The sequence below is a fragment of the Mauremys reevesii genome, linkage group 21 (genome assembly GCF_016161935.1).
Source record: "Mauremys reevesii isolate NIE-2019 linkage group 21, ASM1616193v1, whole genome shotgun sequence".
NCBI classification, from domain to species: domain Eukaryota; kingdom Metazoa; phylum Chordata; order Testudines; family Geoemydidae; genus Mauremys; species Mauremys reevesii.
Genome location: NC_052643.1, coordinates 10,635,582 through 10,661,827, shown reverse-complemented (window position 1 = coordinate 10,661,827; position 26,246 = coordinate 10,635,582). Strand labels below are relative to the sequence as shown.

Here is a 26,246-nt window from a genome sequence, read left to right as displayed (position 1 = left end):
TGAAATTGCATCAGCTGCTCGGGTATGTACTCAAGCTCCTGGCCCCTTCAACCGCCTGTGCTGCAGCAGCTTCTCTGCTGTTGTTACTGGAGCTAGCTAGATTAAGGCTACCTTTGGTGTGCCGTCTCCACGCTACATACCCATTGTAACCGTTTTTTACTACTACCAGCCTAGGCTGGATTCAACTCAGCGAGCTGGGGGTGCATGGGTCTGCCACACACTTTAACCATCCTTTGGACTATCCAATCCATTCCAGTGTTGTTTTTCGGTCGGTTTCTCTTTTCTGATGTTCTGTTTGCGGGGGCTTTCTGAACACAACTGCAGAATGTAGCAAGCACATGCTAGTCCATTAATTTAGTTCCCTGAATTCTGATTTGAAGCAAGGTAAACAATAGGCGTGAACACTGAAGCTGTGTACACCTGACCCACAGAATAAATACTGCACCTAAGCCTCTGATGGAGGCTTTACATCCTCCTTTTTCCCCCTCCATTGCAAAGTGCCTAAAGGCTTTGCTCTTGGTCCCTTCTGGGATGGATCTCTGCTAGCTTCAGCCTTGGACATCCCTACTTTTGGATAGTGGCCAACTTTCCATTCCCTGATTCACTCTCCTATCACTCTATTTCCCATGTATCTGCCTGTCTTGAAAGCCAATTTCTGGTTACACTGTCACATCCCACTACTAAACACGTCAAGAGGCCTCTTTGTCCTGTATCTTTCATTCCACCACCATGCTCTTGAATCCAGCCTCAGTTTGCTCGAACTCTGAACTTCCGGTTTCTCCCACAACTTCCATGGCTGCTAGTTAGTCTCATCTGCACCTTCAGAACATCACTGGGAAAGGCATTTATTTAGACCTGGCCGTTGCTGAACTCCTTATCCTTGAACCAATCACTCCCCATCTCCACTACTGCAATCTCCTCTTCTAGCCACACTTCTCTCTTGACCCAGGGCCTAAGAACACATCCCTCCCATCACTTGCTGCCTCCCTCTGAGGTGCTGAATTAGTCTCAGTTGATACCTTTTGCCTTACAGCCTTCCCTTACTCCTTATCTGATAGCAGATCCTGTCTGTAAGGAGGGGGCTGATCCACTGAACACACCAGACTGGGAGTGAAGAACTCCTAAGTTTGGCTCTGTGGCCTCTTCACCTATCCCAGGAGCGAATAAGGCAACTACCGCACTTCATCATTAATTATCACCATTCCTATTAGTTTAGAGCCTAGAGTGTAATGTTTCCCCATCTCATCTGTACAATTAGGTTGATCACACTCATCTACCCCGCAGGGCTGTGGCAGAGGTTAATTAGTTACTGTTTGTAGAGCGCTTTGAAGCTGAAAAACGCTATATAAGGGCTATGTTATTGTTTCTATGTATGAAGGACTCTATACAAAACTAAACTGTATTGTATTTGGCCACTGGATGTCACAGCTGCTCAACATACAATACAGTATGGGGAGGGGACGGGGGCACAGAAGTGCTTACCCAGCGACAGGGTAACAACGGCATTTCCAGAAATGGTTTTGTTCTGCATGGAGTATGTGTTTGTTAAAGGGTTTGGGAGTTTTTGTTTCTTTTTACATTGTTTTTGACTGATTTTCAAAAATACAGAATAGCAGGAGTGCTTTCTCTGCACGTTATACAACGGGGAGTCAGGAGCAGTAGCTACAAGCGACACGCAAATGCAGCTGTGTTGTCCCGCTGCAGCTTAACCAGGTTCAGTTAGTTTAGACAGATTCGTTACAGGAGAAAAGTGAAATCTAATTTCGGGCATGTTTACAAAAATCTGCAAAAAGAAGTGTGTTCTTAAGTCCGGTTAGCTAACCCGTGTTAACTAACCTGGGTTAAAACAGCGCTGATGCAGAAACTCAGCTTTAAACTTGGGTTAGCAGCTCAAATTCAACTCCAGATTTCCCCACAGGCTTTAATTTGAGCTGCTAACCTGAGTTAAAAGCCAAATTGCTGTATCTTCACTGCTATTTTGACCCAAGCTAGCTAAGTGGAGCAAAGAACACACTTTTTTTTTTTTAAATGTAGACATACCCATCATCTCCTTTTGCCCTGAGCAGGAAGGAAAAAGAGAGGGATGGTCACCAGCATGACCTACCCCTGGAGATGACAGGACTCAGTGGGTGACAAAGGGTACGTCTACACTGCAGTCAAGGAGTGTGAATGCAGTTTGTGTAGATGTACCCGAGCTGGCTTTAATCTAGCTAGCTCGTGTGCCAGCAGCAAAGAAGCCCGGGGCAGCACGTGCTTCTGCATGGGCTGTACGTGTCCACCAGGGACTCTGGGTAATGACTTGCACAGCTAGCCCACACTGAAACCCGTGCTGCTGTGGCTTCCCTGCAGTCAGGGCGGCTCTATGTATTTTGCTGCCCCAAGCACGGCAGTCAGGCGGCTTTCGGCGGCATGCCTGCGGGAGGTCTGCTGGTAACACGGATTCGGCGGTATGCCTGTGCCAAATTGCCGCTGAATCCGCAGGACCAGCGGACCTCCCGCAGGCATGCCGCCAAAAGCCGCCAGACTGCCACCCTCACGGCGACTGGCAGGGCACCCACCCGTGGCTTGCCACCCCAGGCACGCGCTTGCTGCGCTGGTGCCTGGAGCCAGCCATTCCCTGTCTGCAGTGGTACCTGAGCTAGCCAGATGAGATTTTGAGACTATGAAATAGGCTCCTAAGTGAAGTGGTGCTAGGCCCATCGCTCTTTAAATCGTACAAAGCAAGACAAATTCTGCTCTCTAACACTGGAGCATCCCCAGACTATCTAATCTTTGGTTTTCTAGCCCCCCAATCACCACCATATCCAAGAGCTCCAGTAGAATCAGTGGGTTCCTCTGAATTTACATCAGTGAGAGCAGAATTTGGCCAAGCACATGAGAATATAATACAGGCGGAACCAATTCTGTGACCACGTGGCTGGAGGCTGGGTGGAATGAGTTGCCAGCCCTGAGGGGCTGTATCACCACCAACTTCCATGATTCTCGGAGATTAGTTTAAATACAGGAAAAACTGAAATGTAGGGCCAAATTTCCAAAGAGGCCTCACTGCTCAGTAGAAATAGGAGACCATGGAAGGACCTGATTTGTGTGCAAGAACATGCATGTGGAGAAATGGAGGCCAGGTTGAACCCCTAACATAATAATAGTTTTGTTTCCCCAGAAAATTAAGGTAAAAATAAATATTTTTTTTCCACCACAGCACTCTGTTTGGTTGTATAGCAGAGGCCTCCCCATGCCACTGTGTCCGAGGACATTGTTGATATTTTTGCTGACTTGCCACGTTTTAGCAGAGCTGTTGCTTGCTATGCAGTAGGCAAACCTAAATGTAAACTAGCTGGCATCAGCTAAACTGAGATATAGCCTGGAACAGCTTAATCAGTAATGTCCTTATCTAAGCCACAGTTCCAAACCGCTGACGCATGGGTCGGTCCCAGGAAATATGGCCACGTTCACGGGGAGTCACCTGGCCCACATGAAAAGCGGGAGACCCCTAAATTAAAACTATTTGTCCTGGTGCACCAGTTCCGATCGTCCATCCGAGTTTGTAAGTGAAACACGGGCATTTGTATCATGTCCCTGCTTGGAAGCACAGGCAACTCGTCGACCTGACCCCAGCCTCTTACTTCCCAGACCACTGCTAAACAGTGCTCCACTCGCAGCTGCAGACCCTCCTCGTAGGTGGAGTGACCTGCCTCTCTCACACCCCACACTTCACACTCCCCTCACACCTCAGTGATGCTTCCCAAAAGTCCATGCAGCCTTGTGAGGATCCTTCCTCCAAACTCCATTCAGAACAACAGGAATACGTATGTAGTGCCCACTGCTTAATCTAGAGCCATGGTTCTCAACCAGGACTTTGTGTACTGCTTGGGGTACGCAGAGGTCTTCCAGGGGATACAGCAACTCAACTAGGTATTTGCAACAGGCTGCATAAAAAGCACCAGCGAAGTCAGTACAAACTACAATTTCATACAGACAATGACTTGTTTATACTGCTCTATATACTATACACTGAGATGTAAGGACAATATTTACATTCCAATTGACTTATTTTATAATTACATGGTAAAATGAGAAAGTCAGCAATTTTGCACTACTAGCGTGGCTGTGACACTTTTGTATTTTTCTGTCTGATTTTGTACGCAAGTAGTTTGTAAGTGAGGTGAAACTTGGACGTACGCAAGACAAATCAGACGCCTGAAAGGGGTACAGTAGCCTGGAAAGGTTGAGAGCCACTGACGTAGAGGGAGAGCAGGGAAACACCATTCGCTTACAGGAGAGGTCCACAAAACGCCCTGCTTCCTCCAGTCTCCCTCATTCAGAACAGCAGTTTATGGCTACTTCCTACAATGCTAGCCCATGCAGCCTTTGCAGGCATTACTCCAGGGCTGGGATCTATCCAATCTGCAGCTCCCTTGGCTGGCTTTCTGTTTTTCACAAACAGCTATCAAGAAGTATGAATATTTTACTCAGCCTGGCTCCAGCAGGAAAAACTCTGTTTGAAGAGGCATTAGCCTCCATTAACAAACACTAAACATCCAGGATGAGGGCAATCTGGTTGTCTGGAGTCAAACAACTAGCTCCTGGCCAAATGTTCTTCAGACCTGGGACTGATCCAGCAAACTCCCATTGACTTCAAGGATTGAATATGTGGTGTCCTGGACCAAAGGGGCACTAATGAAGGGTATCTCTCTCCTGCACACTAGGCTCAGGTCTGTGGGGCTTGTGGACCCGAGTTTTCCAAGCCTATAGCTGAGCATGCACACTGCACTGTAAACCTCACGGCCACACCAACAGGTTCACACTGCATGACGCAGACCTTCTGACTCAGGTCTGTGGCTCAACCTGCGTCCACATTACAAAATGACAGGGCTTTGGACCTGAATTTCAGTGGGGTCCTAGGACCCAGGTTCTGAGTGCTTGCTGACACGAATCAGATTGAGTTGTGCGCATAGAGAATGGGGGCTTGGGTTCAAACCTGAGTCAAAGCCTGGGCTTGGTGTGCAGTGTAGACATAAACGTGGATGCTGAGCCAGCTACTCCAGTGCAGGATCAAGGCTGCTGTGTGATTATATACATTCCTGACTGGTAAGGGGGATAGGATAGTTGCATCGTCAAGGATGGGTCTGAAATTGGAACCCGACCTGAGTTCTTTAGCTGCCTGAAATAGAAGCAGCATCCTGGCTGAAGCCAAATGTAATTGATGGTACAGAGTGAGCATAGGGGAGAGATGAAAATAAGGAAGCACATTCAAGCACGGGTATCTGGAAGCCAAGTCTGTGGGGTGAAAGGCTGATGTCCCCCTCTACTTTGTGGGGCTGGAGTCTGTAAGTGCATCCATGGGCAAGCAGCCTGCCTTTGTACAAAAACATGCTAAGAACATTTACGCCTGAGCTGTCTAGACTAAACTCAAGTGTCGAGATGGGCCCAAAGCACAGTCCTGCCAGCTCCAAACACCCCCGGCCCTTTGGTAGATGTTTGAATCGGAGTTTTGCTACTGACTCCTGCCCACTATTTTTTTTTTTAAATAATTGACCAAACTAAAACCCCAGCTCTGAATACCTCATAACTTTGGCTCCAAACCGTGCAGCAGAGCCCCTCTCTCATCAAATGTATCATCAGTTTAATATCTGTTACCTCCTCTAATGGTGGAACTAAGTTCTCTCCTTGTAGGGGATGGCTCCTAGGAGCTAATCATTTGTCTTCATCTCTAGTTACTCCATTGCTGTAACAAGTCAGACCACTGGTCCATTAAGTCTAACATTCTGCCAGTAGAGGCCACTACCTGACGCTCCAGAGAAGGGCAGAACCTGCACATAATGGACTTGCCTGTCTGTGCAATGCTTTATATAGATAGAATTTCCTTCCTGACTCTTGTGTCAACCAGCTTGGAGCTGGAGCTTGAGATTTGAATATGCTTAGCATGTACAATTACAAAGGTTTTGTTTAAGATGCATCTTCAAAGCAAATGCTGCACTGATTGAGCTGTAGGGGGCTAAAGTGATATTTAGGGCAAAATTTCTTTCCACCCATCACTGTCCACCTGTCCCTTAGATACTAGGATTTGCACCTGGAATCAGCAAAAACCCAAGGCCAACATTTTCAAAAATGGCTACTAATTTTGGTTGCCCACCCTGAGACCCCAGAATTAAGGTCCAATTTGTGGAGTTGCCAAACATGTGCAGTGCCTGCTGATTTCAGCTAGAGTTTTAGGTGTAAGTGGGCATGGGAATGGGATGTCTCAGGTTGGGCTCCAAAGAATGGACGTTCCTACAATTAGTGGCCACTCTTGGCCTAAACTGCTTGTTTGTCCTCCTGAAAACTCCAAGTAAATCCTACAGCTTGGGCACTGAGCAGAATGGCTTCATGTAACATGAATTCACCCCACTTCCAGCAATCCTGGCACCAGCACAAGCTTGCAATGGGCTTCATTTCAAAACCTCTGTGTAACCCCTAGGGAGCTGATCAATAAAGGATAGGCTAGGGAAACAGATTGTCCCCAAATAACATCCATATTCAATGCAAGTCTGGCTGGATGACAAAAGAGAACTAGATAAATTCATGGAGGATAAGTCCATTAATGGCTGTTAGCCAGGATGAGTAAGGAATGGTGTCCCTAGCCTCTGTTTGTCAGAGGGTGGAGATGGATGGCAGGAGAGAGATCACTTGATCATTGCCTGTTAGGTTCACTCCCTCTGGGACACCTGGCATTGGTCACAGTCAGTAGACAGGATACTGGGCTGGATGGATCTTTGGTCTGACCCAGTATGGCCGTTCTTATGTTCTTAAGGGGTGCTTTGGTGCAGAAGTGACCCCCTGGCTAGTTCATCCTCAGATGTGGTCCTGTGCGGAATTCTGGAGTGTAAACAGGTATAAACCCCTAAAATTTCTCCCTCAGCTAATTCCAAGGACTATTTACCCAACTGGATCCACAAGGATTATGAAATGCATTGCAGGACATGTTTGATTAGTTCAGTCCTTACACAGTTCAGTGCAGCTGTCAGAATAAATGACTTCTTGGGGGGGGGGGGTGTGGGGAGAATACACATCTGATTAAGTAACTCAATAGTTCAGCAGTTCCCAAACTTTAAACACGTGTTGTGTGGGATAAAGAAGCAGGAAGGCCTTTTAAAATTAACCATTCATGGACAAACAATTAGATTAAAAACAAAAGAGCATTTCCCATTCTTCAGCTTGATGCAAGCCCCAGAAAGCCAAGTTTAAGTGAAATCTGCAACTCCCGTACCTGTTTTAGCTGTGGCTTTCTTAAGTCATCACTGCTAGGCAACGCAACATTACTGAAACTGGCAGAGACAGTGAGGGCAGAAGTACTGGGGATTTTATTGACACGATCTATCTATCTGGCCAAGTGGCCATTACCATGGTATCTAAGCACCTTCAACGTAAAATCCATTGCAATATCAAGGTACTTAGTGGACTTCATGGAATCTCTGGCATTTGTCCCTTTTTGGGAAGTAACACCTTGCAGGAGGCTCTGATTTTATTATTCATTTTGGTTTGGGGATATTATTGGAAAGGGTTTATTAGGCAGGGAGGAGGTGCAGGTTGCCAAGGTTGTTCTTACAACATTAGCATAGTCTAATGAACAGGACTGCAGCATGGCAGACAGAAAACCTGGGGTCTATTCCCAGCTCTGCCACTGACTTGCTATGTGACCTTGGGAAAATCACTTGGGGCCAGATTGTAAAGGTATTGAGGCACCTAAAGATGCAGCTAGCCACCTTAGTGGGATTTTCAAAAGCACTTTTGGTGCCCACGTCCCATAGATTTTAATGGAGAAAATCTGGCCCCAGTGGTGGGGGTTGAGCACCTGCAGGTCCCATTGATTTCAAATATAGCTGTGGATACTCAGCACCTCTGAAAATGAGTCCCTTCCCCTCCTTCTGCCTCAGACTCTGCGAAATGCCTCTGCTTTGGGCTCGGAGGCGGAAGAACGTTAAGTGTTAATATTTGCAAGGCACTGTTGTGTGGAAGCTCACATCCCTGCTTAGTGGGAACAGCCAGACAGGAAACGTGGACAGGAAAGTATAGATCAAGTGCATGTCAGAAGGTGGAGTGACCTTCTGTTTCATTAGAACGAGCAGCCTCTGTGAGTAGATCAATAAAATGCTTTTAGCATTTGTAGCTGGCAGCCCATGTAAAATATCCTGGGGCGGGGGGGATTTTTCAGCAGGGAGGGGACAAGGATGGGACAGACAGTGGAAGGAAGGGCTGGAATTTGAGTAAATTGTTATTTAGACTTTCTGGGATTGTCAAAGAAATGCATTGCCCAGCTCGGTTCTGATTTCAGACACTGCAAGAGCCATGAGGATTCCAGCCGCCTTGCTGCACCTGCTCCTTGTGCATCTCAGCGCCTCTCATACAATACACTGGACATACAAAGGTAATGAGTACAAGCAAGCAACAACTGCTTTTTAAATGCTGCTGGCTCCACCAGGCTGCTTAAGACAGTCACCTGTGGTTAGAGCTAAAGCTTGGCTTTTCAGTCTTCTATTAAAAAAAACAACACGGGAGCTAATTTATTTCACTTCATTGGTGATCGTGTATCTTAAATGTGGTTCTTTTCACTGCCAACCTTCTCGATTCCTTTGTGTGATTGGGACACGTGGTCAGACAGAACAATAGGTTGCAAACAACGAGAACAATCTTTACAGGGCTTTAGAATAAAAGCTGACCTTTTGCTGAGCCTGGAAAGAAAAGAAGAGCTTTCCCTTTAGATAACTGCTTGCTCACTCTTTTACTTTCACAGCCTGCAGAACATGGATACGGAGGCAGCAGGCTGCTTGTCTGCATATTTGCCCTCATGTGAAATTTTGCTTAATTCTTAGTTCTTTTCAGAATCTGTTGAAGTCAGTCAGTGGGAGCCTTTCCACAGATTTCAATGTGCTCGGAAGCAGGCTGCCACAGTGGGGGAACTAAAGTTCTTGATTTAATTTTTTTTTTAAATTGCAGTTTGCACACTTTGCTGCTTACAACAATTATCTTCAAAATCTTTTCACCAACATCTCCTGAACATCTGTGCAATTACCTCACTGATGCATGTCTGGGAATTAAATTACAGTATCTGCAAAAACTGACTTTCCCAAAGTAAAATGAAAGAAAAAGGTCTTAGATGTTGAAATAGGTTTATAATGATGCAGTAATAATAAATAAATAGAAAAACATTGGGCAGATAGTGAAATAGCTTTGAACAATTAAAATATATATTTTAAAAATGGTTAAAAAGCCAGGCCATCACCCTGTACTGTTGAATTTCTCAGTGGGAGATTACAGCTTAAGACTTTACCTTGGCTGTGGTTGTCTGAAATTCTGACTCTGAAATAGATCAATGTGCTGTAATTAGCAAAGGGAACTGCTGGAAAAGAAAGAATCAATATGGAAATCCATTCTAAGCCAGAGCAATGACAGAGGACATAAAAGTGCCATAATGTCCTGAATACAACAGTACAGAGAGAACAAAGATCCTCCAAAGATTAAAGCAGTGCTTAATTATTTGGATGGCACTGGGGTTGGGGGAGGTGTTAAATACTTAGATTGAATTGAAGTGGAAATTTTATTGCTTTATATATTAACAGGGAGGGAATGTTAGCTAGTGATTTAGAGCAGACGAATGGCCAACCAGGACTCCTGGGTTCTATTTCTACATCTGCGACTGACTCATGAGTGTGACAAGTCACTTAAACTCCCCCCTGTCTCCGTTTACCAATGTATAAAAAGGAATTAATATTATTTACCTACCCTAAAGAGGTAATGTATGGTTTAATCACTGAGAATAAGTAGGTCTGTGATCCTCAAATGAGAGGTGGGACTGAAAGTGCCAATTCTTATTAGTAAAGTATTGGCCAGTTACTTTCTTAGCAGAGAGCATTCAAGGGACCAAAGAAGCTCGAGACAGCAAGTTAGATGAAAGTTAGGAAAAAAACCATGCAAAAAGGTTTAATTTATTTTAAACCCTCTCTCCTTTTCCCCGCCTTATTTCCTTGATAGAGCCTATATAATAAAGGTAGAGAATGTGCTGACAATCCTCTGTGGGCCCCCACCTCGGAGAAACAGACAATTGGCTTAGCACTATTCAAAGCTTTCATTGTAAAAGAACCCAGACTTCATGCCTCTGGCTCCTGGAATAGATAGAACATCACTGTCTGTATAAACACCACTTCTATTTCAATAGAGGTTCAGCCTCCAGCCATTAGTAGAGATGGGATATTAGGGGGAGGCAGGTTTCCTGCCAGGTGGTGCAGTTGTCATGCAGCCAGAATGATGCATATTGTCACACTAGGGAAGGTAGAGCAGCCTTTCAAGCACGCAGATCCTGGAGTTATAATAATCAGAGGGGGATGCTCTGCGGCCCTGCTGCTGAGCAAGGAACAACTCATTGCCAATGAGCCAGCAGCACTCATGCCGCTTTGTAAGAGCCTGCTCTGCTTCTCCTCGGCCTTGCAGCAGGAGAGCTGGATGAAGTGCACTGGGGAAAGCACTTTGCAGCCTGCGCTGGCAAGCACCAGTCCCCCATTGACATTCAGAAGAGGAAAGTGAGGTACAACCCGCAGCTGATGCAGCTCGAGCTCAGTGGTTACGATGGACCCTTGCAGGGGAACTTCACCATGACCAACAACGGGCACTCAGGTAAGCAGCAGGGCCTTGTCCAACTACCTTCCCTGCCCCAGAGAGGAGGGCAACAAGGCTGTGACATCATTGCTCATCTCAGGAGGGTGGCAGGTTACTGCCTCAATACCGCAAACAGGGACTGGAGCGTCTCTCCTTCCATAGCCATGGACAATTGACACTACATCTAACCCTAACCAGAGGCTGTAGAATTACCTGGAAACTGAAAACAGGCCTTGGGATTTTCACCTTTACCACCCCATGGAATGACCTAGACAGTCACTATGGCCCAGTCCTGCTCCCCCTGGAGTCAACAACAGAACTTCAGACCTCTTGGCCTGATCCCAGGAGGTGCTGAACCCTACCCCCATGGGACGCACTGGGAATTGCGAGGGTCTGGCCATTAATTCCCATTAGGTAGAAAACAGTAGGCTCTATGCCAGGTGCCAAGCAGCTGCTGGGTGAAATTCAGCCCTTGCCTAGGCTTCAAGGGGGCTCAACTGGTGCCGAAGCCTTGACCTCCTCCAGTGCAAAGGGGTGAATTTCACCCCCCGCTGTCTGTTTCTGTGCAAGAAGCGATGCAGCAGGCGGGCAGAGCTTTAGGGACTAGATCTTTACCAAGTATGCAGAGAGGCCAGCGTTACCGTAGAGAGGCCCCTGTTTGGCCAGTAGCAGCCTGGCCAGTTGCCTTGCATTCCTGAAGGCCAGATGTCACACCCAGCAAAGTCCCTCCTGAAAACTGACCCTCAGTCCCACTATCATAGCCGCAGGATCGGGCCCAATGTTTGTGATTTGTTCATAGGAAGAGCTAGAAAACCCTTCCTAGGGTATAGATATTCGTTAGCGGGGATCACCCTAACCGCACACTGTTTCAAATGGTGCTGAGTAGGATGGATTCATTATTACAGTATCGTCAGTGTGTCCATAAGACCCCACTCGCACATTGGTAGAGCAGAACTTTATCACATATTCCCTGGCATATGCATGGGCATCTTGCCATGGCTAGTCATCCCATTATTGGCCCATCACACCCTGCATCCCTTTTCTGGTAGGCTAGGTAGCAGGCATGTGCCATAAATTAGCTGGATTGGCAGCAGCATGGACTCTCGCCAGTGAGGGGAGAGATTCTCTCTCCTTGCTGAGGAGATACTTTTAGAGAGTTATTCAGAGCACGCGTGTGCAGGAAACCAGTTAACGTGTGGGGAATATTTTTAGCTCACAGAAATCCTACTCTCAGACAAGGTTGTTTTTCCAAGCTCCGCTGTCCTGATCTTGCTTATTTCAGTTTCCCGCTTTGTCATCTCATTTCATTCTAGTCTCCTAATTTTGCTGATTTCCCCAAACTGCTGGAAAAGCCTGTCAGCAACACACATACAATCAAGAGAAAGAAGAGTCTATTTGCATTTCTCTATGAGACATTGGTGTGGGAGGGGAGAGAAGGAGAAGAGGGATAGAGGGCAGATTCAGCATTGGCATTTTGTTCCTGTATACAAGTAGTAGGACTACAATACCTTGCATTCTCCCTGACTTTGCAGTCTCATCATTTGCTCCTGTGCCAGGTGAGTGTAAAATAGAATTCTGCACTCACATCCATGGAAGGTTAACTGGGGGATGATTTGCAACCTCTGTGCACAGACGTAAATGACAAGGTACCAGGAGTGAAAGGGGAAATCAGACCACCTGTTTTCAAAACCCACTTATAAAAACCCTTAAAGTAATTCACACAACCCCGCTGTGAGGCTGGCAAGTAATATCAGCCTTGTTTTACCGGATAGAAACAGAAACCCTGAGGGGTTGATGTCAGAGTTAGGTCCAGACACCTCAAAGGTAGGCAGGCCTGCACCTATGTGAGTTGCTTGATATCCCTTGGTGAGTCAGAGCTGGCTTAAAATTCGGGAGTTCCTGGCTCCTAGCCCTCTGCAACATCCTACCTAAATGATGTATCCCTCAGTAAAGAATTTCCTGACATTGAGGGGTAAGGGGAAAATATTTCAGTCTTCCATCAAAGGCATCTGGAAGATAAGAGATTCCCCATCTTCTGTGGAAGATCTTATTCCAAACTGATATTCCTTCACTCTATCTGCACAGGAAGAAGGGACAGATGTAAGGGAGGGACACAAGTGGTGAAACATACTGTCTCCTGAGCGAGGCCGCTCTAATTGTACCTCTAAGAATCAGAATGGTTAAGAATGCCTATTTATCACACTTACACCCAACCGTTCACTTGAGGCTTCTGGTGTCAGTGTTCTCTGCTCCACTACCTGCAAATTAATTCTTGCAGCTTTATCTTCCAGGGCTCTCACCACGCATTTGTATTTTCCTACACTCTCGTTAACATCAAACTACTGACTTGCCAGCCAGGACCATTTTAATAAGGAACGTGAGCTAAATCCCAGAATCCTTATGCACAGCTGTATTGTAGTCAAGCAGAATTTTGCTGCAGACTTCATGGGGAGCGGGAAGAGGCCCATAGTGATCTCAAGCCAGATCTACATTCAAAGTAGAGAGTCAACACAGCTATGTCGCTTAGGAGTGTGAAAAATGCATGCCCCTAAGCAAGGTAGTTAACCCAACCTAACCCCACCCCCTCCCTTGCATAGACAGCACTAGGTCAACAGAAGATTCTTCCATCCACCTACCTACTGCCTCCAAGGCCTTGTCTACACTTCAAACACTGCTGCAGGCTGCAGCTGTGCTGCTCTAGCATTTCAAGTGTAGACAAGCCCCAAGTGGGCCACAGCAGGAGAGGTTCTGCACATCTTAAACTGATGGGAGTGACGACGTTTAGCAGGTTCTTTGCACTAGAGCAGGGTAAAGTTTGTCAGATAAAGGTTGTGGGGTTTTTATGGGTGAATAAACTAGTTTTAGGTTGATGGAAAAATATTTTTGAACTTGGGTTGAAATCAGGGACTAGTTTAGAGAAAAAAAAATTAGGAAGAGGTGAACTCTTTTGTTTGGACGGGTGAACCCTCAGTAAAGATTGCAGCATTTGGCTCTTTGGTTTTTAAAGGACTGGTTCTGCATGAGGCTGAAAACGTGAGTTGAGGGTGCTCAGAACCGGAAGGACTGAAGCTCACATTGGTGAAATTCCAAGCATCTCTCTGGAACTTCCTCTCAGAGCACATGGTACATTTTAGTTCCCACACAATTCCAAGTACAGTACTTTTCTTAAATCCTATTTCTTAGCCTATTCCATTGAGGTTTAAAGAACAATTTATTTAATGTAGGCTAAAAGCGAATCTCCATTAGCTAGTGATAGAAGCAGTGTTAGATGTTTGCCCTTGTTAGACCAGTTCCTAGAGCAGAACATTGTCATAATTGCACGCTGCTCTGACCTTTCAGCCAGTAGAAAGCTTCGGTACAAGTTACACAGCGCATACCATCAGCTCGGATGTTACAGTGATAATCAGGCCTTCTGTTTTCGTGCTGTCTGCAGCACATTCTCAAATTACCCTGAACAGGAATGATCCTTGGCATGTGGTTCACAGCCAGTGTTTTGCAGAGCATACACACTGCAGTGAGCTGCTTGGTAAGGCAAACAATCCTAATTATGAAACAGTCATGTACCAACACAATAAATAGGGCCCTACCAAATTCACAGTCCGTTTTGGTCAATTTCACGGTCATAGGATTTAAAAAAGAAAAAAAAATCATAAGTTTAATTATTTCAACTATTTAAATCTGAAATTTCACAGTGTTGTAATTGTAGGGGTCCTGACCAAAAAGGAGTTGGGGGGGAGGGTTACTGTAGGGGGAGTTGCAATATTGCTACCCTCACTTCTGTGCTGCTGCTGACAGCAGCACTGCCTTCAGAGCTGGGCAGCTGGAGAGTCATGGCTGCTGGCCAGGAGCCTAGCTCTGAAAGCAGAGCCATTGCCAGCAGCAGCGCAGAAGTAAGGGTAGCAATACCATACCATGTCATCTTCTGCACTGCTGCCAGCAGGGCACTGCCTTCAGAGCTGGGTGGTCGGCCAACAGCTGCTGCTCTCCAGGTGCTCAGCTCTGCAGAAGTGAGGGTAGCAATACCGCAACCTCCCTAAAATAACCTTGTGATCCCCTGAAACTCCCTTTTGGGTCAGGACCCAAAATTTGAGAAACGCTGGCCTCCCCTGTGAAATCGGTATATTAATAAGAGTAAAAAAAACGCACAAGACCAGATTTCACAGGGAGACCAGATTTCATGGTCTGTGATGTGTTTTTCCATGGCTGTGAAGTTGGTAGGGCCTTTCCACTGCATGTATCCAATGAAGTGAGTTTTAGCCCATGAAATCTTATGCCCAAATAAATTTGTTAGTCTCCATGGTGCCAGAAGTACTCCTCATTCTTTTTGCTGATACACACTAACACAGCTACCACTCTGAAACCTTCCTCACCTGTGTGATCCAAGCCAGAATAATTACCTCATTCCTGCTAGTCCTGCAGATCCTTATGGGATGATGTCATCTGAGCTTGGAGATTGCTGTAATAGGTTGGACAAGGCCTTTTCTTGTTGTGACACCTTGGGCAAGTCAGTGCATTTCTCTGTGCCTCAGTTTCCGCATCTGTAAAACGGAGATAAAAGATGTTAATCTGAAGAGCACTGAGAGATGAAAAGCCCCATGTAAGTGCCAGATATTAATTTATTATTAGTGCCAGGTGAAGAACCTGCCCAATGGGATTTCTAGATACAGCAACCCTACCATTGAGAAGTTGGTGAGGCAGAAGGATTTATCATCTAGGGGATACATTTTTTCCAAGCCAAAGAGTTACCCTAATTATCATAAGACCTTTCTGGGAAGCCAAATAGAAACATAAGGCATACTTCAGACAGCCACAGCCCTGCATGAGCTGGCACCATGCAGCTCCAGGTGTCAGGTAGGTATAGCTTGCTGCTCCATATTCTCAAGTTCCCTCTCAGGTGCTAGTTAGGTCATTTGTTTCCAGAAGATCAAGTGCATGCCACTAATTAGGCTTGTCAACGATGTAGCATAGGGCAGGGTCGTTTCCCTGTGTACCCTGCAGCCGGTCTGCTTTTGAACCGTGCCTAGGGATCAACTGTACACGCTTGTGCTCCACACATTGCATTTCCTCACCCTTGTGTCCCACCTCGACACCAAATGGCAGGTTTATCTTCCACCTGTAGAGGGTGAGGAGCCCTGGTGGGCCAGCCTCTATTCTACCTTGGCCCCACGGCCTGCCGGGACATCGGTTGGAAGCGCCTTCACAGACCCGTGAGCACAGGCATGTATCTGGTGCGATTCACCTCCATTCCCAAGGCCTGCCCCTTCTGCGGCGTGAGGAAGAACCTGGCGCATGCCTACTTTGAATGCGCCAGGTTGCAGCCCCTATTCCGGCTCCTCCAGAATCTCTTGCTGAGGTTCTGGGTGTACTTCCCCCCAGCTGTTCATTTTTTGCACATCCTATCCGTGGCCCCACAAAGTTGCGAGACCTTCTAGTCAACCTCCTCCTGGTTCTGGCCCTGGCCAAGGTCACCATCTACAATACCAGGAGGAGGAGGATGGACGAGGGGGTGCTCTGTGACTGTGGGGGCCTACTTCCGGTCTTCCCTAGTCTCACGCCTCCAGGCAGAGTTCCACGGGGCAGCGTCCACTGGCTTCCTAGACACCTTTGAGGAGCAGTGGGTGCTGTTCAGGGTCCTCTGCTTGGTGTCTCCATTTTTATTTTTTTTATTAGTTGTCCCAAGTAATCACTGGGAACCTGGGTCCAGTGGTCCCTCCTGCTAGGCTGCCTGCCCACCTCCCAGGTTTTTCCAATAAAGCCCTGTTTGGGATGGTGTATCACTCCCTTTCCTTGCCAGTCATGGATGGGGGTCTGTTCACCGCATCATGCTATTTCTACTATAAGCCTTTAGAGAGCTTTTAGCCACCAATAAGCAGTTAGAGCAATCTGCTATAATTCTTTCTGCACTCATTGGATCTAACAGATTAAAGTCAAATGTGATTTTCAGTCACTGAACATTGCCTGGGTGGAACTGAAGATGCTCATATGATCACCCTTTGAAAATTGCACTTGTGTGACATGTACACGCTTAATTGACTCTCCTCCCATTGTGGAGCATAGCAGAAAAAGTCAGACACATGTATAGATTTATGTCAGGTGTGTTCAACTCAGTGTCCAGCTGTAGTTTGCAGATGCACCAGTGTGTGCAGATCCATCTCTCTCGCACTCATTCAGTGTGCAACATTGATTATCTGACCTTAGACAGTTTTGCTTTAGAAAAGAGATTCAGAGTTCAGGCCCCAGCATCCCACCCACAAGATGCATTCGTTAGATCAGTTAAACCCATCGACAGAGATCATACAAACCAGCATGCCTAAAGTCACGCTTTCTCCTAGCGCTAAGGCTGCTCTGGACATGCCAGCATTCCGTGTGACTGATCTTGCAAACACCACTATGGAGCACAGGCCCCAGATCAGGAAATAACGTAAGCACCTGCCTAACCCTAACTGACATCACTAGGAGTACTCACATGCGTAAGTGCTTTCCTAAACAGAGGCTAGGGAGTTTACCCCACCAGCAGGAGCAGCCCCACTGAGTTCAGTGGAACTGCTCTCACCACCAACCTGTATGCACCATATTAAGTATTTGCAGCATCAGGACCAGCTGCATCCATTTCTGTTAATTTCATGTCATCTTCTCCTGTCTTGCAGTCCAGATTGATTTGCCACCCACCCTGCGCATCACCAAAGGGCTCCCAAGCCTCTTCACCGCTGTCCAGATGCACCTGCACTGGGGCGGGCTGGACCTGGAGACCAGTGGCTCTGAACACACAGTGGATGGAATGAGATACTTCGCGGAGGTACCTGTTTAAGGGGAGACATGCGTCCTCCTCATAAAGGGAGTGGTTGCCTTCTTCCCCCTCATGAAAAATAAATAAATGCAGGAAAATCCCATGTTAAAAGAAAACCTCTGTTGGCAAACACAACTCCCTGTGAATTGCTTGAAGTGTAGAGGGCTGTCTGGGTTACATTGCTATAAATCTGGAGCAACTCCACTGAAGTCCATGGGCCTGATTTGCCAACCGCTTGTGTGGTCATCTCCCCTCGTTAGAGGAGACGGCAAAGTGGATGTAAAATGCTACCACTGATGTGAGTGAGGAGGATTCTGATATGGGTGCATTTTACACCCATCCTGTCCAGATGGCTACAGAGGAAGTAGAAAATTAAGGCACAACAAGCAGCAAAATTTGGGCCATGCCTTTTTTCTGGCCAGGTTCCATCCCTGCATGCTATGGGCAATAGAGAGATTGAGGCAGAAGCCCCTATAGTTTGAGCTTCGAGTCTGATCAGGCTGTTAGGTTGCAGCCATTACCAAAGAAACAGAATAATTGACTGAGGTGGAGGTTATTAGAAGAAAGTACTAGCAAGAATGGAGAGAGAGAGAGCACAAGAGAAGTGAAAAGTTATTCCACTGGTTAAGGCTCTTTCATGTTATTTAGAAATAAGACGCCAGCCCTTGACTGTCAAAGGTTCCCCGACTGCTTTATCCACGGTCTTCCACATGGTTGCTCTTTGCTTACAGTGGCAGGCCAAAGTTCACCACATGTATTGTGATGTGTGTGTGTGTGGGGGGGAAATACAGAGCTAGAATTAATCTCCATCTTAGCTGTTTGCCCCAGGGCCCATTCTGTTACAGCCCAGTTCACAAAAGGGAGCTGCTGAGCCTTGGCAGACAAGATCATGGTGCAGCAAAGGGCCGGCCCTTAGAGGGCAACAAGGATGGCAAATGCTTTCTCCCATCTGATGCTTGCAGCTGCAGAGTTAGCAAAGGCAGTTTAATAGGCACCCAGGGATATGTTAATACTTTTAATTTTTTCCTTATATTAGGCCTGCTCCTAAATGCAATTAAGTGAAAAGGAAAAAACAATGCTCATGGCAGCCAAGACGGTTTGGATGAGGCCCGTAACATTTGTTTTCTCCAACTGCTCTTTAATTGCAATTGTTGCAAAAAACATTGGGGGCGGGAGGGGGGGGGAGAAAAATCAGATGTTTTTCCTTACTACTTTTAAAAACCAGGAGGGAATCCCGATTACTAGTAATAAGGACTTACTGGCTCTTTGGTCAGCCCTCAGGCCAAACCACCTTTGCAAAATGAAAGTTTGCTGCTGCACAAGGACTGTCTTCAGCATCTATTCAAGAGCCTCAGCTCCACAGGCAGCAAGCAAAGAAAGGTCTTCTTGCATTAAAGGTCAATGGTGGGACCCTAGCTGCAGCTCGTAGCTTTAAGAAAGAGGAGGAAAGTGGGCATTTCACTAGCACCTAAAGGCCCCAAATGTGAGGAGGGACCTACTGTGCTAGGTGATGTACAAACACAGTAAGAGTCAGTCCCTGCCCTGAAGACTTTGCATTCTAAAGAAAGAGATGAAGTGACTTGGCCAGGTCACATAGCAGGTCGGTGGCAGAGCCAGGATTAGAACCCAACACATGAGCCACTGTGGGCCATGCTACTGCTCTAGTCGCACCTGCACAATCCCAATCGAACAGGCCTTCAGCAACACAGGTTTGTGATAAACATTTAGGGCCAAATTCTTCCAGCACCATGCACTGAAGTCAGCACAGCTACACAAGTGTCACCGAGGACAGAAATTTGATCGTAAAATATTTTCCCATACCCATGTTGCTGAAGCCGTAGGGGGGTCTGCATTCCGGTCAGCAGGACCAGGAGAAGGTTGGGCACTGGCTATCCGTTCAGTCTGAGACTATTCATTCAAGAGCTGGAAGCAGCAAAACCACTAGTCCCCAGCCTTGGACTGACCCTGTCTTGTTCCCCACAGCTGCACATTGTCCATTACAACTCCGGCAACTACTCCAGTTTTGAAGAGGCAAAAGACAAGCGGAACGGGCTGGCCGTGCTTGCTTTCCTCTATGTGGTAGGTTGTAACTCTACAGGGAGAGGGAGCAGGTTGGTGAGTGGGTATGGGACATCATCATCATTAGTGGTACTGCAGTAGCATGTAGCGGGCCTAACTGAAGTGTATTTGTTGGAATTGTAGGCGGTCACTTTAAGAACAAGGTTAAGAACTAGCTTGCAGGCTAGGGGGCTCTAAGCTGGTTCTTTCCAGACTGACTCCGATCAAAGCTAGGCAGGGTGAGTTGTGCCCCTCTGTCTTAGGGAGCAAGCCTGTTCTCTTCCCATTTTTGGGTGCCTGTGGTATTCTGAATGCTAAGGAATAGAGCAGTGTGACACTGCAGCCTGTATTTATGTTTCTAGGTGATTTCTGCATTCATGCTGTGAACACACCACCACCCAGACCGGAGCCCCATCGGGCAAAGCAAAGTACAAACACACAGTAAGACAGGCCCTGCTCTTGCAGATTGAGCAGACAAGGGGATACAGGGGCACAGGGAGGTGAAAGGACATGCTCAAGTTAGATGAGAGCGCTGGGGGGGAAATCCAGATCTCCTGCCCTAGTCCAGTGCACTATTTTCTGGACCACAATGGTGGTGGAAGGTGCTTGCTATAGACATTCTTTACGTTGCTGTAGGTTATTGACTTTTCAAGGGTCACCGACTGCAGAACACTGCTGAGATGAGGCATCACCCCTCAGCTCACGCAGCGGTAGAAGGCCGACAGAGAGCACCACCAGAAGCTCAGTTTGGCCAGGAGGGCTTTTGTGAAGGATGGGAATGGACATTAAGAGTTACCTTCCACAGGACACGCCAAGGTGGTTGTTCTGAAATATTTGTGAGCCAGGGTTAGACTGTCACTGAGTGCAGGAGTGGGCTAGAGAGTCTCAGAAATGGGGTAAACCCCAGCAGGCGCAGAGAAATCCACTCACCCCATTCTCTAGAGCAACATGAGCTCCACAGCAAAAGACACATTGGCATAGGGGCAGGGGCAGCTCTGCAGCACCCAACACACAGGAACACAAATTGGAATGGTCACCACAACGGACTTCACCTGCCTGGTAACAGAAATAACATGATCTGAGTCCTTGCAGAGACCCTGCTTCATGCTTGGAAATATTTCTAGAGTAAGATTTTTGTGGGACTGCCATGCATTTCAAAGGTTTTGGAATGAAATCTATTTAGGCATGGAACACACATGGCTGGTTCTGCTCCCCCCTCCCCCAAAGTGCCTCTTTCCCCTGCTCTGGGCAGAGCCCTGTTTGGAATGAAGTAAGAATTCATTCCCCATGGCCCAGTCAGTCACTGGCCTCTCTGCTGAGTCTGCCTGTGGCCAGGACACCCTCTCCCTAGCTCTGCCTCATGGCAGGGGTGGCTATGCCCTTTCACTGAGGCACTGTCCCACCCCTTCCCCAAGGCCCCACCCCCCGCTCATTACCTTTCCCCTCCATCCCTTTCACTGGGCTGGGGGGTTGGGGTGCAGGAGGAGGTGAGGGCTCTGGGCTGGGGCCAGGGATGAGGGGTTTGGAGTGTAAGAGGGGGCTCAGGGCTGAGGTTGGAGCTCAGGGTTGGGCCAGAGGGGTTACCTCAGGTGGCTTCTGGTCAGCAGCACAGCAGGGTTAAGGCAGGCTCCATGCATGTCCTAGCTCCACACTGCACCCTGGAAGCATCCAGCAGCAGGTCCAGCTCCTATGTGGGGGGAGAGAGGCAGAGCAGAAGGCACCACAGGCTGCTCTCGCCTGCAAGCATCACCCCCTCACACTCCAATTGGCCACAGTTCCCAGCCAGTGGGAGTGCAGACCTGGTGCTCAGGGTGGGGGCAGCAAACAGAGCCCCATGCCCCCCCAGCCTACCACAGGACCTGCTGACCACTTCCAGGACACAGCACAGAGCCAGGACAGGTAGGGACTAGCCTGCCTCAGCCCTGCAGCATCAAAAACCAGACACCTGGCAACCCTACTTCAGGAGTCAAATGTAGTAAGTCTTTCCACACAATTTCTAGTGACATTCCAGGCCCAAACTCTTCCTTCTTAGCTAGGGGATTATACAGCCCTCCTTCCAGGACTCACACAATGCTTCTCTGCAGCCCTTTTAAGTTTTCCACCACCAGTTTCACCTAGGTAGTCAATAAGGTCTTTCAAAAAAAAGAAAACTCAAAACAAAGCCTTCCCAACACAAGCCCTCTCCCCAAGGCCCCTTGCATGCAGCCTTCTACTCCACCTTGGAAACCAGCTAGCAAGGAGTCTTCCCCTGCTGCTTCAGGAAATCTTACACACACCTCTAACTTAGTTCTTTGCCTTACCCAAAGTCTCTCTACCCAGGCCTTTCACTTATCTACCCCCTACCTGGTTGGTGGGTCATGTGATCCACCAGTCATATGATCTTCATTTTCCTCACCTGGGGAGAAGAGCTGGCTGTGTTACCAGCTGTTCTCTGTGGGCCAGCCAGCCGCTGATGCTGCCAGGCGAGGTGGCCAGTTATTGGCAGTAGTTTTTGTGATGTAGACACCTGCCCACTGCAACTGGGTGGAGACCCACTACATTCATGTCACACAATTCAGGCTACCAAACAACCCCTGAATGGCCACTGTGGATGAATCTGAACCAGCCACATTAAAGGTGAAGTCTTCATAGTCTATCACCAATCTCCGGAGCCATCCAGACCCTTTATTAATTTAAATTTGCTTTTTCCCCCCATTGTAAGAAAAGCTCAGCTCCATTTTTTCCCCCTGAAGACCTTGAGCACAAATGCCCCTAGCTAGAAAGTGACACCCGGACTCTCATGGAATGACAACCAGTTACTCCCTCCCTGGTCACACCGGCAGTTCTATACAAAAAAAAGCTTATGCCTCTCCTTCCTTTGTTCAGCGTGTTTACTTTGCATGAGGAAAGCATTAGCGCATCAACCCCCCAATCCCCTCCCCAGCGCATTGCCCGAGCAGCCAGGGGCTGATCTTTCCCTGCTCAGAGTGTAGCAACTCCTCCATGGCCCAGGCTTCCAGTCTGGAGTAGCCTATCCCCCTGCCTGGGGCACATGGCTGGTGGATGTGCCTAATGGGGTGCACCGTTAGCCTTTGTATTGCACACAGTGAGCCCCGTGGAACCTGGCTCCGGGGAATGCATGGGATTAGCACTTCCTGCACTGCCCTCTCCTCATGTCGCAGAACCACACTGGTTCTTTTGCAGACACGATCCGACTCCTTTGCCTGTACTGGATGATGAGTAAATTTTTCCTCTTATGGCCTCTTCTCTTTGCCGGGGGGAGGAGAGAGGTGAAACATGCCTGTGGCTCAGCCTTTCATGGTCCTTGGAGGGGTCCTGTCCCCGTCTGAGATTATTTTGAAGGCCCAGGCTCCTGTGGCCAGCAGCTCCTCTCTGCCATGTGGTGTATGGGCTCCATACCGGCAGCTCCCGCTGGTACAAAGAGCAAGCGTCTTTAGGGGAGGGCATCCTAGCCCAGGAGCTGGGGAAAGGTGAGCTGATACCTTTACCACTCTACCCACACCCTCGCAGACTCAGCTGGACAGCCACATAGTACGAGCCCTGGAGGAAGCTGCAAAGTGGCAGATGTTAGTAGGTAAAGCAAGGGCCCTGTAGGCACATGGGTGTGAGTGAGGGGAGGAGGAGCAGCATCAAGACAAACAGAAGAGAAGCAGCAGAGCTGGATGAATGATGGAAAAGAAATGTTACTGGTAAATAATAATAGGGAGGAGGGATGCTCATTTAGGGAATGGGGATGGGATACAGGAGAGTTGGGCTCGACTCCCAGGCCAGCTCTGCCACAAACTCCATGGGTGACCATGGGCAAGTCATTTAGCCTCAGATTCTCAATGGTATTTAGGCTCTTAGCTTCCACTGAAATCAGCTGCCTGGGCCTCAGTCTCCGCATCCTTCAGTTCCTCATCTCTAAGATGGGACCAACAACAACACTCCCTTTCTCCCACCTGTTGTCTCTCTCGGCTGTTTAGACTACAAGTTCTTTGTGGCAAGGAGAGGCTCCTGCTAGATGTATATACAGCACCTTGTACAAGGGGGCACTGGAACAATTTTTATAGTGGGGGTGCTGAGACCCATTGACCCAAACTGTAAACCTTGTCTATACTGGGAACTATTTCAAGTCAGGAGGTGCTGCAGCACCACCCGCATCCCTAGTTCCAGCACTCATATGGGGCACCCCTCTGATTTGGGGGCTTTAGTGTAATAGGAAGACATTATAACAGAATGACTATTTGATGTGGGGGCAGGGAAGCCCAAATGAGTGACCGCGGGAGTGCTGTGACTGGCTTTAGGTCATGGACGTGGCTGAATGTCTGTGTGTTCACTGATCTTACTAACTGGACTCAGAGGTCTGGCTCTCTGCCAGGAAAGGGTCACCCCTCCCTCTCTTTTCTCGCTCTGGGAAGCACAACTCAGCTGCCCACTGCCAGCACCAGAGCATTGTTCATCTCCTCCAGGCTCCAGCCGCTTGAGAGCTTCGTGCTAATTTCAAAGGCCTGAGCGCTGCTTCGTGTTGACAAAAGCTGCAGCCAGGGGTCTGTGGTCCTAGCGAGAGATGATTTGACATGGCAGTTGAGATCCCGTTGTGGTGCGATAAAGAGAGGCATAACCTCGCTCCGTTCCAGATCTCCTGCTGACAAGACGCTTCCAGGCACTGAAAAAGGGCATCTCCCTCTCTTCCTCACACTTCGCAGTTCGTGAGAGGCATTGTTCAGAGGCTGAGGGAATCAAGACTCCCGGATTCTCTTCCCAGCTGTGGGAGGGGAGTGGTATCTAGTGGTTAGAGCAGCAGGGAGTGAGTCTGGATTGCTGGGTTCTGTTTCTAGCAGTGGAGGGACAGTGTGGTCTAGTGCTTAGTGCAGTGGGGACAGTACTCGTGAGTTCTACTCCCAGCTCATGCATTGAGCTTAAGTGACTCATTTAGGGCCAAAAAAGTATAGGACCTTAGGCCCAAATTTTCAGGATGTGGGTGCTTAACATTGAGCATCTAACTCACTACTGAGACACTTCCTGAGTCATAACTGGCTTGATTGTCAGAGGTGCTGAGCACCCACAAATCTTATGGAAGTCAGTGGGACCTGACAATCAAGCCAGTTATTTACATGCCTAAATACAGACTTTGGTGCCTAACTTTACACTCCCAAAGTTTTAAAATGTCAGGCTTAGCAGCTCTGTGCCTCTGTTTCCCCCACCTAACACACAAGAGAGCACTTGGATGCTTTAGTGTGTAAGCAAGAAGAGGACACGTGGGAGGAGCCCTGCACCCTCTAAGGCTCCAGCACTCTTGTGCAGTTCAGTGCAGGCTTCTAGCTTTAGGATCCATAATGACGAGTGTGGTTATTACTCATGAAAATATTCAATCCCTTAAGAAATCCAGCTCCAGTATTTGGCTGTGTGAGCTCCTGCCTCAGTGAATCTCACATGCTGAACAGAGCTAGAGCTGGTGCTGGGTTGACTTTTACACATTTTATTCATCAAGCTCTATTCTCATTCTAGGATGGGAATTTTGAGAACACCTACTACAGTGAATTCATTTCCAACCTGGCCAAAATCAGGTTTGCCGGTAAGTCCCTGGCACCCCTCTGCATTCTGGGTACATCTGGGCCTAAAGGGAGACAGCCCATGGGGAGAGAGGGCAGGGCAGGTGAGCTCACTAGGAAGCTCTGTTTTATTCTCATGGATAAGGTCAGCTAGATCTTGGCCTGGTTGGTGAATGGCACGGGAGACTGGGATTATTATTTGCCTGGGTTTAAGGTGCAGTGATCATTGCAAGGTCAGATGTCTCATGAGCCAAAGGTCACATATCGCTATCAGAACCTAACATGTTCTTCCTCGTAGTGCACGACAGGACCCAGGTCTGTGACCCAGCCAGAGGGCCCAGGCTAATGGGGACTTTCCCTTTCAGTTGTAATTTACAAGCCCCACAGGTGCCCCATGCATTAGCTCATTGGGTTCCATGTGCTTTGCTGGACCCTGCAGCTGTTACTGGGAGAAGGGGGGAGGCTAGTAGGCAGCTTGCTGCATTTTTTTTTTAAACAAATTACTGGTATATATCAAGTTATAGTTAAATAACCAGGTAACTTCAGCCATACCCCAATGCATGCCTCTGCTGTGTCTCTCCTTCCCCACACATGGAGGAAACAATGGTGCTGATTGCAGAATCATCCTTCTATTCTTAAGCAAGCCGTGACATCCTGTTAAAGGGAGGGACCTCTTCCTGCCTCCACCAGAGCTTGCTACATTGAAAAAAGTAGTCTCGCAAAAAAACCCCACAACACTACAGCAACCCACTATTAACACAATATGCTGGGCTATTGGTTTGGGGGTGCCCTGGGATTTCCTCAGCTAATTCCCATGGACTGGTGAACTCACCTGTGTAATCAGGTCTTTCTAGTGAACACCAAACTGGTTCTCAGTCCACAAAACCCACCATTGCATTATGTATAGGGCAAATTCCATAGGGAACTTGGAATATCTGGAATCATAAAAAAAATCATCTTCTTAATACCTGGCCCTTATATTAAAGTGGTTTTTATTTTCAAAGTGCCTAGAGCAGGAAAAGAGCTATTAAATCGGCTTATCACATATGATAATTTTTATTTATCTCTATTAGAGTAGCACACACAGACTCCAGCCCCACTATGCTACGTGCTGTACAGACTAGAGTTGGTAGAAAACTTTCATCACAACAGGTTTCCATCATAACATGTCCTTTCAACAAAACTGAAATGGTTGGGTGAAAGTGAATAGCCATTCTGACGAAATTTCATTCTAAAAA

General features: G+C 47.6%; 1 protein-coding gene and 1 long non-coding RNA gene across 4 annotated transcripts in view; one reads left to right on the top strand and one right to left on the bottom strand.

Moving 5' to 3' along the window:
- The window catches only part of LOC120387829, a 28,488-nt gene extending 6,677 nt beyond the window's left edge, over positions 1–21,811 (bottom strand). For 2 of the 3 annotated variants that reach the window (XR_005590365.1, XR_005590364.1), the window contains exons 1-3: positions 21,693–21,811; positions 21,059–21,161; positions 15,027–15,167 (exon numbers count right to left, since the gene is read on the bottom strand). This is a non-coding gene — a long non-coding RNA (uncharacterized LOC120387829). Of the gene's footprint in view, positions 1–15,026; positions 15,168–20,404; positions 20,531–21,058; positions 21,162–21,692 lie in introns of all 3 variants that reach the window. The other variant, XR_005590366.1, reaches the window with a different exon arrangement.
- CA6 (carbonic anhydrase 6) overlaps positions 1–26,246 on the top strand; it is a 39,980-nt gene that overhangs the window by 3,903 nt on the left and 9,831 nt on the right. Inside the window, exons 2-6 of the mRNA XM_039509028.1 lie at positions 8,312–8,404; positions 10,465–10,647; positions 17,277–17,425; positions 19,400–19,495; positions 24,965–25,031. Coding sequence (XP_039364962.1) covers positions 8,326–8,404; positions 10,465–10,647; positions 17,277–17,425; positions 19,400–19,495; positions 24,965–25,031 — 574 coding nt within the window. The 5' untranslated portion in view covers positions 8,312–8,325. The remainder of the gene's footprint in view (positions 1–8,311; positions 8,405–10,464; positions 10,648–17,276; positions 17,426–19,399; positions 19,496–24,964; positions 25,032–26,246) is intronic.